A 19,755-nucleotide genomic window follows, 5' to 3' on the forward strand; every position below is an offset into this window, starting at 1 on the left:
CCATCCTGAAACCCCAACAACACAGAGTGAACTATAAAATGGAGAGAAAGGGCTGCTCTCCACCATAACCCCCCCCCCCAAAAAAAAGCAGACATCTTCTTGAAAAGAAATTGAAACTTGATGGTGGACTGACCAGCAACTCTGGTTCTTGTTATCATTTGCAAAATTCTACTTATACTCTGAATCTTTCATGATTAGGTTTCTTAGGGAATGAAACTCTCCCCTTCACGCTTTCCACAAATGTACATATTTTGAAAGGCTCACAGTGGGGAAACAGGCAGCTAGTGAATGGTTCAAGTTGTCAAAAATTGGGGAGAGAAAGCTTTGTATTCTTTCTCCGTTGCACAGAAGTATATTTTTGATCTTTCCAGTCTTCATGTCCCAATGATCTGAGGAAACAGTATTGTAGAACACTGACATGAGTCTCAGTTAGGATGTCTACAAAGGCTAGCCCCCCCTCCCCCATTACACCCCACCAACTTCCCTCCTATACCCAGAATTACCTGCCAATAGCATTTCCCTTCCTGCAAGCCAAGCCTTGCCCACACTTTCTCCCCACTCAACCTCATTGTCCTCTGCATACCACCTTCCTAAAAGCGAAAGAAGGACTGTAGTGATCAAAGGACCCCAGGAATGGGGTTCTCTTTTATTCAATTGAAAAGGGCACCGGCTATCTCCAAGGCTTGCTCTGCAGGCTGCTGCTGCTGAGGGAGCGGGCGGTGAGGGCCACAGTCGAGTTGGGGGCGGGCAGGTTCTGGCTGCTCCGTACAGCCATGGCCTTGGCATCTCGAGCCGAAGTGCCGCGGGTGAGACGGCCTGCAAGAGAAGAACCACAGAAGTGTCAGCAAGGCAAGGTGTATTTTTAAATTCTCTTTGTTAATCACTTCAATATAAACACATACATTTTGTATAAATACAATTTATACATACACTTCTAATACACACACACACACACACACACACACAGAGTTACACACACTTCCTAACCATCCAAATGACCAGTCTAAGTCCTGAGGTTGCTTACAGGCCAAACATTTACACTGAGGGGGGAGACAAAAGGATCTAGGAGAGAAGAAGAAATGTGTCAGCAAGGCAAGATGACTTCCCAAAGAACAACTCGGGTCAGACTCCAGTAATGAACTGGGCATGCTTCACTGCAACTGGTATTTATCCTCATCTAGACTCAGCTAACATTTCTTCTTCTCCCCTTGATCCTTTTGTCTCTCCTCTCAATGTAAATGTTTGGCCTATAAGCAACCTCAGGACTTAGACTGGTCATTTGGGGCTTATAGGGATGGTTAGGAAGTGTGTGTGTGTGTGTGATATTCATATTCTCATATATATGTGTGTGTGTGTGTGTGTGTGTGTGTGTGTGAAATGTATATATAATAAACTGTATGTATACAAAATTTGTATTTATATTGATGTGATTAACAAAGAGAATTTAAAAATACATATCAAGAATAAAATGTTTCAGCTTCTCTTCGATATCTGATTCTACGATTCTGCTTTTTTCAGTTGCCAAAGACTATATAGATGGCCCTTTGTATCCACAGATTCTTTATCCGGATTCAATCATCCATGGCTTGAAAATATTTTTTTTAAAGTAAGATCCACAAAGCAAAGCTTTATTTTGCCATTTTATACAGGGAACACCATTTCACTATGTCATTGTATTTAATCGGACTTGAGCATCCATGGATTTTGGTATCCAAGGGGAGATCCTAGAGCCAAACCCTTGCCCATCACAGACATAGGTAGAAACAATCCTCTTCCCATCCGTCAATAGTGTAGGGATGCTGTGGGATTATAGCCTCAAGAGGCAAATTGCTCAGACTGAAGGCTTACTGGTAGTGTCTGTTGGAAGCTTCTCCTCTTCTAGATAGTGCTGTATCTTCTGTACATCCTCTGCTGTAAATCTCCATTTATTCTCAGCTGGTGGGGGTGGGGGCTGCCTTGGGGTGGTTTTTTTCCGAGCACTTCCAGACTGGGTGGCTACCAAGCAAGATGCAGGAAAGGAGCCTGTCACCAAACCTTCAGGGATCTTTTGAGCAACAACTCTGAGACCTGGGAGAGAAGAAAGGAGAGAACGGGATGGTAAGACAAGATGTTGGCAGGAGGGCTCCTAGCAATGTAAGTAAAACTCCTTTGAAGCCCAGGGTAACCCACAGGGACCCAACTCAGAAATACAACAGATTATTATACTCAAATGGCTAAGCGGCAAGGGTATAGAACAGGGATGGGCAACATTGGCCCTCCAGATTTTGCTGGACTGCAACTCCCATCATCATTCATTGGTTGTGCTGTTTGGGGCTGAAGAAAGTTGCAGTTCAACAATATCTGAAAATCCCACCTGATATAAAGGCTTCCATTACAGAAGCATCAGGCTAGGATAAAGCTATAATCAACATCTGCATGGGTAATTCCAGGCTCACTTTTTCTGCTGTTACTACTACTACCACCACCACCACCTTTATTTATATCCCCACCGTTCCCCAAAACTGGGCCTCAAGGAAACTTGCAAATTAAAGGATACTTACAAATAAGCAGGATCAGCATTAACATAGAATTAAACTATTAAAAATACTAAAAACAATTTGAAATACAATTATACTGTTTAAAGTGGTTCAGAACTGCATCTGTACTGCAGAAATAATCCTGTTTGACACCACCTTAACTGCCTTGGCTTAATGCTATGGAATTCTTGGAACTGTAGTTTAGTGAGACACTTTTCTATCAGAGAGCTTTGCTGCCACAATAAATTGCAATTTCCAAAATTCCACAGCACTGAGTGACGGCAGTTAAAATAGTGTCAAAAAGGATTATTTCTGCAGTGCAGATGCAGCCTAAGAAAACAGTTAAATTAAAAGAGATTGTGAGCCTGAGGGCAGGGAACTGTCTAATTAAAAATAATAATTGTAAGCTGCTCTGATAGCCTTTAGGGCTGAAGGGCGGGGTATAAATACCAAATAATAATAAAATAGTACAGGGCAGAGACAAGGGCTCTTTTCTTTACATCTTAGGTTCTCTAATGGTCACCTTGTGGTGTGATCAAAACAGGAGGATAGTTCTGAATATTTTAGCAGAAAATTTCAAGGACAATTCCATCCCTCCTTTTACCTCCAGAGAGCATAAATAAGTTTTCGAAGCCTCTTTCACACATGGTGGTGGCTGCTTGGCTGGCCATTCTCTCATCATCGTCGTAGAGGATAATGATCTTCCCGTGGGCATTTTTCTGGTTGGTGTAGATGTTAAGGGCAATGCCATTATAATCACACAAAGTGGGAGTGAAGCAAGATGAGAACTGGAGTAAAAATAAGATTGGATAGACACAACCCTGGATTGCTTCTATCAACAGCAACAGAAGATATCAAGAACTAGTTCCTCATTTCAGAAGTAAGGTAAACAAAGGTAAACAAAGCAGCACTTTTGGTATTTTGAAATAAGAAATATCATTTATGTCTGGATTTCCCCCCCTTTTATGGGATGAGGAGCTTATGTACAGACAAGTAATATCACTACAGAATGGGAAAAGGAAAAGGAATTGATACTACATCCAATTCCATCTGCAAAGGAACTGTAAGGGTCACTTCTTTCAAACTGGCAAAGTTGATCAAGGATTGACATAAATCTGGCACTTCATTCTTTTACATCAAAGGATACATATTCCAAAATGTTGTTTGTGTAGGGATTCATGGTTCTGGATAGTGTGGCAATGGGATAGGAGTAAGCTGTCAAAGCAAGAGAACAGAAGTGTTAATGCTAAAGGAAGAGAGAAAGATTGAGCTGACAGGCAAACTATCAATTTCAGGATGCCCTCTTCCATCAGAGGAAGAAGGATGACAAGATTAGGTTGTTGCCCTACAGCTCCTTGGGCATATGGGCAATGCATCCTTCCCAACCCTTCCTGATGTGGTTGTTTCTGGACCCAAAGGATATGGAAGAATCATCCGTCATACAGAACTGACTGGAAGCAGCAGTGGGCAACTGTGCCGGGACCAGGGGACAAGTTTCCCATTCAACCCCACCAAGCTACACTCCCTGACAAGGCTCCCCAATACCTTTATCCTCGTCAGACTATTTCTCAAAAGGACAACTGTGACACTGCATCACTTCCTATTGTCATTTTGAGAATAGAAGTACTTGGAAGTGTGGGGTCTTTCTGTCTGAGACAGAGGGTGTGTTTGACCATTTTGGAGTCTTTCTGTACAGTTAAAAAAAGTCTGAAATTGTACCATTAAAATTGGGGGGGTGGCAGGTGGCTTGAGGGGTGCAATAGCAGGATTCAGGGCCCACAAGCCTCAGTTTGCTTATATGCCTACTTGCCTAGATTTCTTTGGCCTATATGTAGCAAGTTCTACAGAGGGAAATTGTGGTAGTTTGTTGAAAGAAAATTAACACGATCTCCCATGCTACAAATCAACTTGCCATCTCAGCAAGGAAATATGTTGCCTATTTAGACAAATACCTCAGAGATCTGATAAAGTAGGATATGCCCATGAAAGCTTAAGCTACAATGCATGTGCCAGACTGTAGATAAGTGGCTGAAAGAAAAGAGCTGTTTCCGACCACACATGAAGTGAGAGGAATGGCAAGGTGGGTGGGTCACTTTCTAGTCTATAATGAGCAAGGACACAAATGGAGGGGGCAATGAGTTGCCTTACAAAAAGAAGCCACTGCTTTCCTATCAGACATGCTGAAAAAAACACCCTGTTGACCTCACCTCCCACTATGTGACACTGGTCATAGGCATCCCGCTCTCGCACATCCAGCAGCAGGAAGGGGCAGTCAGGGTAAGGCCCATCTTTCCCACACGCATCCATTTTCTTCTGGGCATCTTTTCCCAGGTCCAGCTCGCCTACGCCACTGATCACACTGCAAGGGGGAAAAGAGCCTCAGGAACACTGCCAGACTGGCTCATTCAGGCTAATATGTTTCCCTGGTAACCAGTGTCAAGTCAAAGCCAACTCAACCAGTCAGCAAACATAACATTGCTCAGTCCATAGCAGATCAAAACAGAACACAATCCAGCTAACGCAAGGCCCGGCATCCTCCATGTGTCTTAGTCTACATCTCCCATAATCCCACAGCCAATATTATTCAGAAAATCTTCAATCAAAAAAATCAGAAAATGTTCTAACCTACTTCAAAAGATTCTTCTGAGAATAAAGCAGGGCTGAGGATGAATTATGTATGCAAATTTGAACTCTGTCTTGGAAGGGTGGAATATAAGGCTAAGTGTAATAATTGTCCTGGATCAGATCAAAGTGCTAAGGTCCACAGTGGTCAGCTAGACATTTGCAAGAGATTAAAAGAATATTCTCTCTCCCTGCACTTCTCAGTTACTCTCGAGATGGCAGGTGGAGCAATCCACCACTTATGGGTTTATCCCTACACGCCAACCAAAAGAGAGGAGCCCAATGTTCTTTTTTCTTCAGTTTAACTGCCACGGCTCCCCTTCTCCGTCAGTTTCATTATCTAGCCCTGACCTCTTTCCTCTAATGTATACCCCTATGACCTATTCCTTTCCTTGTAATTTCCTCTTCAACTTGGGAGGGTGTGGATTGCTCAACCTGCCATCCCAGAATGAACATTCACGGTAAGTCTAACTTCTCAATTTAGCAACTACTATTAAGAAACACACTCTCTGGAGATTTTCTTTGGACATGGTGTCTTATAGTTATTGACAGGAAAAGGTTGGGATGCCCAGTCAGGACAAGGAGCAGGGCATCTGTGGTTGCTGCCTCTTTGTCCTCCAACCCCCTTCTCAAGAAGGTCTGGGCTGAGCCAAACAAGCCTAGCATCTGATAAACCTGTAAAACAGGGGGAGAGAAAATGTGAGTCATGGCCCAGGGATTAATGTATGGACCCCAGAGCTCCCTCAATTAAAAAACAAATCCCAAATGCTCCAAGTGTCCTCTGGGAACAATCCTATCACACTTTTTTTGCCTCAAGATTGAGCTGGAGAGCAAAAATAAATAAGTAAAAAATCAGTTGGGGTGTGTGATGTGGTGTGACTCCCCAACATTCCCAAAGCCCCCCAAATCTCCAATACGTGCCCATCTTTGATGTAAAACATGCTTCAGTCCGAATGTTTTTGTTGTTGTTGTTGAAATATTTCAGGCAATCCAACCTTTTATTTGAGATCCCATGTATTACCTTTAGTGTCTCAATTATTACTTTTATTGGATTCTCCTGTATCAAACTGTACGATTGTATACTTTTGTACCCTCATCTTTGCAAGGAAGCAAGGAGAATAATCACAGCAGGCAGAAGGAAAGAAGTAGCACAGACAAATCGCACTTGATACCTCTGTAAGGTGGAGCGAAATGATTCCCCAGCACCGGTGTTGTTGATGAACAGGATGGGACTAGCTGGTTTCTCACCAGGGCTGATTTTGCCATTAGTCACTGCTTGAGTTTCAACATTATTTTCTATAGGAGCAGCATCACCTTCTGAAAGGGTGAACAACAAGGTGTAAGAACAACACAGAGAATTATAGTAGCCTCTGGGGTTCCATGGATGCTGTGCTCTCGAGAGACATTGGCAACATTCTACTCCTCTAGTAACATATGATAAGGAATATTTATTTTTCAAGACTACACTTGGAAACCAGATGTTCAAGACTTTTCTGAAACATTTCATGTGTCACTTGCCCAAATCCCAATCCCAAAGCCAGATACTTTGCTGCATGGGCACCTATTGGGAAATGCTTCTGATCTACTGGAAAGTGCTCACTGATGACAAGACACAGTTACCATCATTACCACCTCTGGTGTACAGTTTTGTAGTATCTTAGATATTTGATCAATATTGCTAAAAGAGTGTGTTTATCAAACATACACCCAGGATGATTTTCAAATAAGACAGAAAGTAATACATAGCTGCCTATCGGGGATCCGCAATAGCTTACATGCAAATATGTCAAGCCTGCTGATATTCCTGCGCTTGCTTCTTGGAATTTCCAGTTAATAAGGTCTCAGATAAGACAGAAGAAGCAGAAAAAATAGTTTATCTAGCAAATATTCAACTAGATGGATTTCTGGCTGGCTAGCTGAAGGTATTCCTCTCCATACACACACACACACACACACACACACACACAGAGAGAGAGAGAGAGAGAGAGAGAGAGAGAGAGAGAGAGAGAGAGAGAGAGTTGTCCCTCCATATTCGCTAGGGTTAGGAGAACAAGACCCCCGTGAATATGGAAAAACTGCAAATAAAAAAAACACTGTTTTTACCTGAGAGGACACTCTCTAGGAATCTCTAGGTCCTCCAGTGCAACTCTGTGGTCAATGTCCAACATACACTGACCATAGAATGGCACTGGAGAAGCTACAAATGGTCTTTCAGTACAACTTTTAGTTAAAGTTGACCACAGAGTTGCACTGGAGGACCTAGACAGTCCTAGAGAGATCATATTAATGAAATCCGTGAATAATCAAATCCGCAAATATCAAATCCGCAAATATGGAGGGATGACTCTCTGTGTGTGTGTATGCATTCGAGAACTGAGACCTGCTGGTAAGGTGGCCTTCTATGCCCCATTAGTGGGAGCGATACACCATGCAAGGCCATGGAAAAGGGACTTTTCTGCTGCCATGCTCAATTTATGAAATGTCCCCCATCTGAGTCCTGGTTGGTAATAACATTGGTTTCTTTTAGGCACCACATTAAAACATTTTTTAAAAAATTAAAGCCTTTGGGGCCTAACATAAGCATGCATATACATCGTTTAAATTGTTTTAGCCTTTTCTGCTGTTTTGACTTGGCGATCTGTTTAATATGCTTTTAACCCTATTTATAACTGTTTTATTGTTTTTGTCTGGAATTCTTTTGAATTGCTTATATGATTTAATTGCTTGCTGCTCATTGATCTCATAACAGAGGGTGGGATACAAATATTTAAACAAACTAACTAACAAACAAGAATACCTCATACCCAGACTCCTTTCCTTGCAATAGTAACTGCCATGTCAATAACTTTTAAATGGCCTTCTCTAATGTAGTACTCTGTAGATGTGTTGGACTATAGCTCCCATCATCCCCTGCACCATGGCCACTGGGGAATCCTAGTTCAGTGTATCAGAAGCCAACACCTGGTTGGGGGAAGTCTAAATTAAAACATTGTCCACTTAGTCTAAGGTGTTACCGTCTAGCTTTTGTGTCTCTTCATGTGGCACTTCTGAGTTTTCATCAGATTGAGAAGCAACCTGGATCACCTGCAGGAGGAGGGAAGGCAGGACACAATCAATAAACTCCCAATTGGCTAGGACCGAGAAAGCATCATCAAGCCAGTCTAAAAATGGAATATTCACTGCTTCATTGGAGGGGAGGCAGGGAAATAGACTGGAATCACTTTATTGAGTCAAAGGCATTCTGCACATATTCTAAGACATCTTTATGATTACTTACTACAGGAATCATGGGACCCCTCTGCTGAAACAACTTCACCTGCCACTAGTCCATTTCTGGGCAGAATTCAAAGTGCTGGTTTTGGTCTTTAAAGACCTACGTGCTTCGGTCCAGACTATCTGAAAGACCATATCTCCTATTTTTCCTGCCTTGAAAATTCAAAGAGATATTGGGCACCTCATCTACTACATGCAAAGCACCCAGAAGGCAAGGTCTGCCCACTGGTCCTTCATAAAGTCTTTAAAATACCACACAAGCCATACTTATAATAACTTCATAGAATAATTTCATGGAAAAAGCAAACAAACTTTAAAAGAGATTTGTGAAAACCACGTTCAAGAAGTGTTACATACCAGCTGGGCAAAAGTGGTAACTTTCACTCTCTTGAAGAGCTCATCTTTCTTGTATCTGTAATCTGGAAGACAGCAAAGAGATGTCACCTGTGAGAGATCTGTTACGTTCTTTCTACAGAATTCAGTTCATAAAAACATACAAGAATGCTAACAAGATGTTGTGGAAATCCAATTTAGATTAACTAAACCATCCAGAGACTTCACCAACACTAAGATTCTTCCTAGAAGGGCACAAGTTTGATGCACTCAATCACTGTCTTAGGGAGGGATTAATGTCACTACCAATCTGCTGGCTTCCAGACAGCCTTAGTGAAATTAATTGATGGATCCTCATTCAGCTCCAGAGTGCAATCACGGCAGCACCCTTTGAGCAGATCATTTAAGCAGTCTTCAAGATGACCCTTGACCAGCAAAGAGTGTTCACAACCACTAAGATCATAGCAGCCACTTGTGGCTAGATAGCTGCATAAAGTCAGGTAGATTCAGACTCTGTGTGTTACCCACCAACCAATCTAAGAACAATAATCTTTTGCAATTCATTCAGTAGAGTGTGTACCCAACATTTTATCTCCTACTCTCCTTTTACAAAAAGGGAATGAATAGGCAGAAATAAACTAATTAAATTCACTGAACATAATTTTAAACAAGACGATATCTGAGCAGAGAAATGAATCCAGGTCACCCAATGCAATTAAACTTTATTAGCTACTCATGAACCATCCACATCCAAGACCAACGCTCAGTTGCTTCCTTTGCATAGCCAGAAGTTGACCTAAAGGTTGCCGGAATCCACCCCCTACCGAAAGAAATGGCCTTTTACCCATCAGACCTTCTGCTGCCTCATCAGCCCATGCAACCCAAATGCTTAAAAAAATTACCATACCAAAGCACAAAGTATGTGAAGCAGATAGTGCCTGAAAACTTCAATTAGGAAAGGAAGTTACTAACCCTTGTTGATTTTCATTTTCTACCCATACAATCCTCTGCAAAACTGAGCAATACTGGCCCTTTCTTAAAGCTACCGTTACTATAAACTAGAGAACTCCCTGGAATCAAAACAAGGAATTATTAATTCATTTCCATGTCAGGCTTGGTCTGTTGCTGATATTACTGACATAAACTAAAATAAAGCACAATAATAAATAAAAATAAATGACTATTATATCTGCCACCTGATATAGAGACTGCCTTCACTTGGGTCTACCTCATTCTGAAGCCATGTTAGATGTTCTACACGGAAGTGGGCAAACTTTATGGCCTCTCCTGAGCAGGTTTTTGTTTTGCTTTTCCACTTCTCACCAACCAAGCTATATCCATGGGGTCTGTCCCCACACCGCCATCAGTCCCCCTGCCCATTCTATCAAAAAAACTGTAAGCACAGTAACAGAATAATTCATCACAATGTACCTGGAGATAATTCGGAAGGCCCATTGGAGGTTTCAGACATCCTGAAGAAATTTTTCAGTGAGAACTACACTACGTCTACAAAGTTGTCTACAGCTCTTCAGCAAGCAACATAAAGCTTCCTGAAAAGAAGAAATCTAGGGGGTTGGTTTCTCATCTGCTCCTGATGGGTTGGCAAATGAGGACTGTATTTGCTGGCCCCTCAGTTTTGATTCTAAGTTTATAGCTGCTTCTCTCAAATTACAGGACAGACAGAAGCAACACTGTCCTAGGCATTTGAGGCTGTGTCCAATTGGTGTCATCTATCCATGAGAAATCAAGACTGTTAGCAAATTACCTGAACCACACAAGGTGCTATTCACCACAGGTCCAGTGAGAGCATTTCTGCAGCTGAGTTTCTTGGAATGGGATTTAAGCAGAAGAAGGTTTTCATACAAAAGAGATACTAATTTTGCACAGCAGAGAATTCAGACCAAAAAGGACAGAAACACAACAAGGTTTTCATAAGAGACAAAACGAGACCACAGCTAAGATTTCAGTATTCAAAAGCAATCTGTTAACAAAAGGATGTTGTGAAACAGTGTACTTTCTTTCTAGTTCACCAAAGAAATGACCATGTTTTCAAAAGGAAAATATGGCGGGGGGAACAAACAAACTCTTTTTTTTCTCTTTTTCTTTTTTGGAAACTATCTGAATCTCTTTTGTACTTAGGTATGAAATCTGTCTTGCTATCTGAACTGTAGATGATTTAGGAGGAAGAGTCTTATCAGATCTGTTTATATGAACCAGGTTTAATCAAGCTAAGAATCTCGTATTTGTTCTAGCAAGTTGCTAGTCCTTGTTGTTGCCTAAGATATTGTGAAAATTAACATGAAACATACAAGGAGAAATGAAATAAGACTGAGATGCTTTTAAGTGGTTTGTGAGTGCTCAGAAGCATGGGAGAGGGAGAAAAGAACAGCAGTTTTACTTTTGGTGGATTCCCGAGGGCATCTTGTACCAGGGAGTGCAAAAACAATGTATTTATTATTATAAGCTGTATTACAATGTAATATACTGTATATACTCATGTATAAATCTAGAATTTTTAGTCAAAAAATTGACCAAAAACTTGAGTCGATTTATCTACAGGTCAGTGTAAGTACTGTACTTTAACTCTTATCAAAAAAAAAGGAACCAACCCCAAATGAAAGGCAAGAGCAAAATCTGTCCTAGAAGCACTTATCCCCCCTCTACTGTCTCATCCATCCAGCCTTTACTGCAGGGGTAGGCAACCTTTTTGAGCTGGGGGCCGGGTTGCTGTCCCTCAGACAACTGGGGGGCCGAAGCCAAAAAATAAATAATTAAATAATTTTTAAAAAATTAAATAAATAAGTAAACCGGGACAAATGTAGGACAACATTTTCAAATGGTGGACACTTTTTTTTTAAAAAAGTGGAGGACACACAAAAAAATTTGCTGATTTGTAAAAAAAATGTTAATATAAATGCATGTTTCTGAGGCGTCTATAGACAATTGCCCCCTTGCCCCTGCGCACGAGAGGCCAAAGGCCCCGGTGGCAGGACCGGGCTGGGGCCGGTCCCAAGGCCTCGCCGGGCCACATTCGGCCCGCGGGCCGCAGGTTGCCTACCCCTGCTTTACTGTGACCACAAACAGTTATAACTGCTGAATTTTTTTAGGTTCTTTGGCACTGTTTTCCTTTGCTTCATTATTTAGATCCTTTGTTGCATACTCCAAAGTTTTACCCTCAACTTATCCGCAGGTCATATCAAAATCCATAATTTCACCCCCCAAACCTGTCTTCAACTTATACATGAGGTCAACTTATAGTCATGTATATGCGGTAAATACAATGTACTTATATTCTGACCATCACAATTTTCAGTGGAGTGCAATCTCTGATCACATAATAGACCTTCAAAGTTGTATCCCCTCACCATCACCATCTTGATCTCAGCAATGTGAATGGATATGCAAGTTACTGTTGCAATATTACTCACTTCTCTTGATCTCTTCCAGTTTTTCAGTGTACTTGGTCATACTGCTACCTACAAAAGAGAACAAATGTAGGAATGCACCATTCTCTATGGAAGAAGGACAATTAATTCATTCCTCATCAATTCCATTAAGGACAGAAGGAAGAAATCTTAATGCTTGCCAAGATCCCATGTCCAGCAGTTTATTCAAAGTTAATCCTAAATTCATAATTACTAAAGTAGATTAGCTGGGGGAGGGGGAATCATAGTATTAGTCCAAAATACTCAATGCTAATTCCAAGAAGTTCAAAATACAGTGGGCCCTTGGTATCCACTGGAGTTTGGTTCCTGGACTCTCTGTGGATAACAAAATCAACGGATGCTCAAGACCCATTATATACAATGGGATAGAAAAATGGTGTCCCTTATATAAAATGGCATAATCAAGGTTTGCTTTTTGGAATTTATGTATTTTTTTGAATATTTTCAAGCTGTGGAGTGTTGAATCTGTGGATATTTCATTTGTTTCATTTTTATCCCACTTTCTTCACCTCCAGGTAGCAGAAATGTTTTCCCCTGTCTGATGTTACCCTGAAAACAACCTTTTAAAGTAGGTACAACTGATAGATGATGACAGGGTCAAGGCCATTCTGTGAATTTAAAGGCTGAGTAGGGATCTGAACTCAGATCTCTCTGATCATATCCCAGCAGATGGGAATATCCATGTTGCAAGAACATACATGAAAGGAATAGGCAGAAATCAAGTTTCAGCTCCTTGAAGATGATGGCTGAAGTGTTAAGAATAACTAGGACACTCATCGAAACTGGGTATACATTAGAAGATGGGTATACAGTACTCTCCTTATTTCTTCTCTTTGCAATGAAGAGGAAAAAACATCCACTCATAAGGAAGAGATGGTTTCCAACATGAAAGCTGAGGCGCAAATCTTCACTTAGAAGGCCTTGATGAAAAGAACTAAGAAAGGGCATTATTTGGCTGAATGTTTTGAAAACTGCAGCTAGTCAAAACAGAAACTATTGGGCTGGGCAAAATGCTTGTTTGACTCAATACAAGGCAGCTTCACGTGTTATAGATCTGGGAAAAATCAATGGCCACACTGAGGGAGGGAGCTGTAGTCCCAAAAAGTAACTTTTTTCAGGCTCTATATTCTGTTTATATAGTCAAGCATGCCAGCCTGATGCATGATGTGGTCAACCTCCATGCCTAATACACACAACAATTCTTTATTACAACAGATCCAACAAGTTCAAAATAACTCTATAAGCTTCCAAGTTGAGCATTTAGCAATAAAGGTTTAGGCATCCAAAGGAAAAGGGCAGGCAAAGGAACCAAGGGAATGTGACCCACAGCAAACAGAAGAGCTCTAGGAGTGAATGATTTCCAATGTTTCACTCTCTGCAGTGCTAGAAATTTGGGGGCATTTTATCTGCAGGGGCAGAATTCTTACTTGGGGTAGGGCAAAGCCCTCATTCCTCTCCCTCCCCTATTCCTAGAACAAATGGCTGGGACAAACCTTTCCAGGCTTGCAGACACACTTGCAGAAGTTAACCAACCCATGAGCCCAAACACAAAAACATTAATCATCTGTTAAGTAAAAGAAATAATGAACATTGGCAAATGCTTTCATTTCTGGTCACTGGCAGCTCTTACTCATCACAGGTCAACAAAAAAGTGACTATACATATTTCCACACCTTTTCTAGCCACCATTTTCATATGTCACACTAGTGGCCTGTGGTTTACTTCACAATGGGGACTAAGTCACCAATGCCCATTGTCACCTCATGGTTTGACATTACAGACAATCCCAGCTCTGGGTCGTGGCACAAACTTCTGCCTATAGAAAATCCACTATCTGAAGGTAGTGAGACTTAGGGCTCATGGCCTTCTAGGTTCTGATAGAGCACATGATGTTTTAAATTATTTCAACTATTTAAGAAATTGCTCTAAATCACTTTGTTGTCTATGCTCAACCCTGAGATATGTTGCTATAGGAATGGGCATATAAATGTTTTAATAAACAATCTGTGTGCCAAGAGTCAAACCTTTAGAACCAAATAGTCTTTTCCCAGCACAGAGAAATAGATGTCCACTTACCTGTGTCAAGGCGAGTTTTTACATGCTGGTATTTAGGATTCTGAGGGATCCTTTTGGTCAAAAACTATTTTTAAAAGAGAGAGAGAAAGAGAGAGAGAGAGAGAGAGAGAGAGAGAGAGAGAGAGAGATCTCCTTCAGTCTACATTGCAAATAAGTGGAACACCAGCATTCCAAACAAAATCATGTATTTATTTATTTGATTTATATCCCGCCTTTCTCCCAAAATGGGATTTAAGGCATTGCACAATCATAGAATCATAGAGTTGGAAGAGACCTCAAGGGCCATCCAGTCCAACCCCATTCTGCCATGCAGGAACTCACAATCAAAGCATCCAGCCATCCAGCCTCTGCTTAAAGACCTCCAAAGAAGGAGACTCCACTACACTCCGAGGAAGGACTGTGTTCCACTGTCGAACAGTCCTTACTGTTAGGAAGTTCCTCCTAATGTTGAAGTGGAATCTCTTTTCCTTCATCTTGCATCCATTGCTCCGGGTCCTAGTCTCTGGAGCAGCAGAAAACAAGCTTGCTCCCTCCTCAATATGACATCCCTTCAAATATTTAAACAGGGCTATCATATCACCTCTTAACCTTCTTTTCTCCAGGCTAAACATCCCCAGCTCCCTGAGTCGTTCCTCATAGGGCTTTATGGTTTCCAAACCCTTCACCATTTTAGTTGCCCTCCTTTGGACACCTCCAGTTTCTCAATGTCCTTTCTGAATTGTGGTGCCCAGAACTGGACACAATATTCCAGGTGGGGCCTGACCAAAGCAGAATAAAGTGGCACTATTACTTCTCTTGATCTAGACACTATACTTCTATTGATGCAGCCTAGAATCACATTGGCCTTTTTAGCTGCTGCATCGCACTGTTGACTCATGTTCAACTTGTGGTCTCCTTGGACTCCTAGATCCCTTTCACACATATAAGTATCCTTAAGCCAGGTGTCCCCCATAATCCTATATCTATGCATTTCAGTTTTCCACCCTAAGTGCAGTACGTTACATTTCTCTGTGTTGAATTTCATTTTGTTAGCTTTGGCCCAGCTTTCTAATCTGTTCAGGTCATTCTGAATTTTGATCCTGTCCTCTGGAGTATTAGCTGTTCCTCCTAATTTGGTGTCATCTGCAAATTTGATCACTATGCCCCCAATTCTGTCATCCAAGTCATTGATAAAGATGTTGAATAACACGGGGCCCAGGACAGAGCCCTGTGGGACCCCACTGGTCACGTCTCTCCAGGATGAAAAGGAGCCATTGCTCAGCACCATTTGGGTTCACCTAGTCAACCAATTACAAATCCATGTAATAGTTGCCTTGTCTAACCCACATTTTACAAGCTTGTTTGCAAGAATGTCATGAGAAAGGCAGGATATAAATCAAATAAACAATTGTTGCATACAACTGTTAAATACAAAAGTGTAGAAGCAACAAAGACAGAGAAGCATGACTCTTACACTCAATATACTAATGTCGACAAAGCAAGATCTTCACAGACCCATTTTATCACAACACACAATTTATTTATTTAGTCACCAACACACAACCCCCAGCCTCAGCATTAGTGTGAGGACCTACTAATACTTACCATCTGTTCTCTCCTTTCCCTTGGCCTAGACTTGGTTCAAGGAGAAGGGAAAAGCTACTCTAATGCTACAACCCTCAGGCCAAATCCACTGCATTCCTGTGCCAGGCAATGCTTCTTACAGATCAGACATGGGCAAAGCACAGTCCTCCAGGTGTTGCTGACATCCAACAAATCCTGGGCTTATAGAAAGAACTCAAAGCTCAGCTGCCTGTCTCTCCCAGCAATATGCAGTGAATGGATAAATAGTTTTAAGAGGTGTCCTGCCAGGAAGAGAAAGCCACTGTCTGGTCCAACAACATCTGGAGGGACACACAATGTTCATCCCTTATCTAAGATGCATCTTTTTAACAAAGCAAAATCACGGTGGCCACTCTCACTGAGACAAGGATCCTGCTTGTGTGGCTCCAACCCACATTTGATCTAAACAGCTAGAATAGATTGGATGAGACAGGCACAATTTTAGCAATGTTACAGTTCTTTTTTTTGGAGACAAAACACGAGTTGATCAATTGATATCACAATCAGGCTTAACAGCTAGAAACTGTGGTTTGATTGTGGTGGAATGGGAGGGCCAGAAGTGTCATTTAAGTCTAAATACAAGAAACACAGGTATCAATGCATGTGTGTCCCTGCTACATACATTAGTTTTACTGCAAAATGCTTCATGGCCACTGGCTTCTCTCAAGCCGGGAGAGAGTGGTGCTCATGCCAATAATACCCAGCCTGAAAAGAAACGCTGCCAAGAAAAACAAGACAGTTGTGGCTGAAAGAAATGAAATAACTACTGTAACTGAGAAGAGATGAACATACAACAGTCTTGTCCCCATTCTTCTGCAATAATCAGCAAAGGTAACATGGGGGGGGGGCTTAAAGTAGGACATCGGTAGTTCTCTTGCTCAGCAGTTTGGCCAATGCTTTTACTCTCATCCATCAGAAAGGGAGAATAGCTTTACAAATGCCCCTCTCCCAATCCCCCGTATATTTCCTTTAGTAAAAGAGTTTACAGCTCTTCCTAATAACCTGAAGAATTAGGGAACTGGGGTATTAATTTTACAAAGGCCACCCCCTTCCCATTGCTATGGCTGCAGCCATGAGGCCTTGGCCCCTGAAAAGCAAGACTGACGCTTGCTTCATATTGAGCAGATGATTGCCAAACCACTTTGAGAAGCTTTGCAAATGAATCCACTACATGCATCACTAAATGGAGCCCTGGATATCAAGTACTTCAGTTACATGGGCAATTTGACTACATGATGCAAAGCAACACAGGCAAAGTTAATACGCATTTCAACTTGTGCATGGTGAGACGTTTTGTGCAAGCCCCTGGTTCTGAATATGGGTTCCTAATGCAAACCAGTTAGTCAAGGACAGGCCAAAATTTTGGACACCATCTGAGTTTTGCCTGAGGCAGGCTCTAAAGAGCAATGTCAAAACTGTGGTCTAGGCTCATTAAACGGTTTGCAAAGTCACAAGACTATTCTTCTCCACGATATGCTTTCATCCTGAAACATAGAGGCAAGAGTTTTGGCTGAAATCCTGTGAAGCTGTAAGGACACGCTTTTGACCTTAAGAAACCAAGACTCAAAAGGCACCAAGTCAGCCACTGAGGAATTCCACAAATTCTGCTATTGCCGTCCCTTGTAGAAAGCTGTGAGTCTCCAAGTGATCTGTCAGCATCAGCCCCCTTTAACCCAGGGGCCTCCGGAGGAGTGGGATTGCAATTCCTATCATGGCGTACAATGGGAGCTGCAGTCCAACTCATCGAGAGGCCGTCAGCTCCCTAGGATTCTACATTACGTTTCTCCCTGTTCAAATATATTGATGTTTTAATTCCTTATATATAGATATATTACGTAAAATACCTAAATACATTTTTGAACTCCAATTCCAATGGAGGAGCCACTAACTACTATAATAATAGTAATAATAATTACCATATCTATTGATGATTTTATATATATATATATATATATATACACATACACACACACACACACAGACACACATATGTATTTAAATTGTTAAATAAAACCCAGCTGAATACATATTTGGACACAAATTCCAACAGAGGATCCTCTATTTACTATAATAATAATTAGAGATATATCACTATACAGTGTGTGTGTGTATATCAATATATATACAGGTGTTCTAATTCCACATATATATATATATATATATATATATATATAAATACATATACTGTATATATGTATGTATTTAACTCTTTAAAACCCCGCCTGAATACACATTTGGCCCCAGTTTCCTTCTACTGAGGGAGCCCTGGAGGGGAGCAGCCCAGAGCCGCCATTTTAGGCTGAGGAGGCAGAAAAGGGCTCCCCAAAGGCCGCGGGGTCCCCCGCCCACACGCGCAGGGGCCCTCACCTCAGGCTCCCCGAGGCGCCTCCTCGCCGACATCCTGCCCAACTGTCACCCTCGCCCGCCTCCGCCGCCTCCTCCAGCCCCCTCGCGCGCCTTCACCAATCAGCGCTTCCCCGGCGCTCAGCGGGGCGCACCCATTGGCCGGCCTCTGAGCGCCTCTGGCCCAATCAGCGCCCGCGCGCGCTCTCTCCCTCTCAAAAAATCCCTGGGAGGAGAAACCTTCGCCGGCCGCGCCTGCGCACTCGCTTCCCTCCGCTTTTGTGATCTAGAAACTGTCAATGGTTACCCGGGGCGACGCGGGACGCCTCTCGAGTTGGATTCAAGCGCGGTGGGTGCTTGGGCTGCCTTGTGACGTCATGTGTCGCTGTGCCGCTGCGGTGAGACCAGGTATCCCTGCGCCGTCAGAGAGAAAAAAATAGTCCCCCTTTTGTCTGAAAATAAATACATTTAAGACTTTTTTAAAAGAAGAAGGAAAAAAGGAAGTCCCTTCTCTGTAAATTGAAATCTGCACTTGATGTCACTCTTAATTCAGTTTGTGGGTTTATTGTTTGTCTATGAGGTGGAATGTATAAATTCCTAACAGCAAACCTTGATCTTGCCATTTTATAAAAGGGGCACCATTTTGCTTTGAGTTTGAGTGGATTTGAGTATCCACAGATGTTGGTATCCCATTCCCAGGGATCCTGGAACCAAGCCCCAGCAGATACCAAAGGCCCACTGCAATATTAATAATGATGATGCCCCATTGTATATAAAGGGACTTGAATATCCCAGGATTTTGGTATCCATAGAGGGGCTGCCAACCAAAACCCAGCGGATAACAAGAGCCCTCTGTAATTATATGTCAAGAGATCTTGTAGCACCTTTGAGACGAACTGCAAGAAAGAAGTTGGCAGCACCAGCTTTCCTAGACTAAAGTCTACTTCCTCAGATGCATTTGGAGGCGTGGAAGCCAGGGAGGTGTATATATATATATATATAGGGTATATATAGGGTATATATATGACCCTGGTTTCTACTCCAGTAAATGCATCTGAGGAAGTAGACTTTAGTCTAGGAAAGCTTGTGCTGCCAACTCCTTTCTTCTAATGTGTATTCTATTTTAATTCGCAGAATGTATGCCACAGGCAGGTTTATTTTATCTGTTTTAATTGATTATATGTACAGCGCTGTATAAATAAAGCTTAATAATAATAATAATAATAATAATAATAAAGGTGTTACAAGATCTCTCTACATACTGATTCTACAACAATAATAATAATCTAGTGATGAAAGTGGCTTTATTGTATATTAACATCTGTGCAAATCATATAAAAAAACCTTTTTTAAAAAAAAAGTGCCAAGAAGCTGCATTATTTCTGCAATTTAGATGCACCCTATCATCATCATCATCATCATCATCATCATCATCATCATCATCATCATCATCATCATCATCATCATCATCATCATCATCATCATCATCATCATCTCAACAGCAATGCAAATAAATATACAGTCTAATGTGTGGTGCCGCACTT

The 19,755-nt window shown here is 41.7% G+C and overlaps 1 protein-coding gene across 1 annotated transcript; it reads right to left on the reverse strand.

Moving 5' to 3' along the window:
- Positions 1-609: 609 nt before the first annotated feature.
- Positions 610-18,331, reverse strand: CEP41 (centrosomal protein 41). The gene is made up of 11 exons (XM_089527430.1): positions 18,236-18,331; positions 14,267-14,330; positions 12,173-12,220; positions 8,769-8,830; positions 8,153-8,222; positions 6,311-6,455; positions 4,724-4,875; positions 3,664-3,731; positions 3,121-3,235; positions 1,849-2,067; positions 610-816 (listed from the first exon to the last, which is right to left on the reverse strand). The coding sequence occupies exons 1-11, from the start codon at positions 18,266-18,268 to the stop codon at positions 671-673; spliced, it is 1,122 nt and encodes a 373-aa protein (XP_089383556.1). The 5' UTR covers positions 18,269-18,331; the 3' UTR covers positions 610-670.
- Positions 18,332-19,755: the final 1,424 nt, after the last annotated feature.

This window comes from Sceloporus occidentalis, unplaced genomic scaffold (genome assembly GCF_023333645.1).
Source record: "Sceloporus occidentalis isolate IW3139 unplaced genomic scaffold, rSceOcc1.0.p SCAF_5, whole genome shotgun sequence".
NCBI lineage: Eukaryota > Metazoa > Chordata > Lepidosauria > Squamata > Phrynosomatidae > Sceloporus > Sceloporus occidentalis.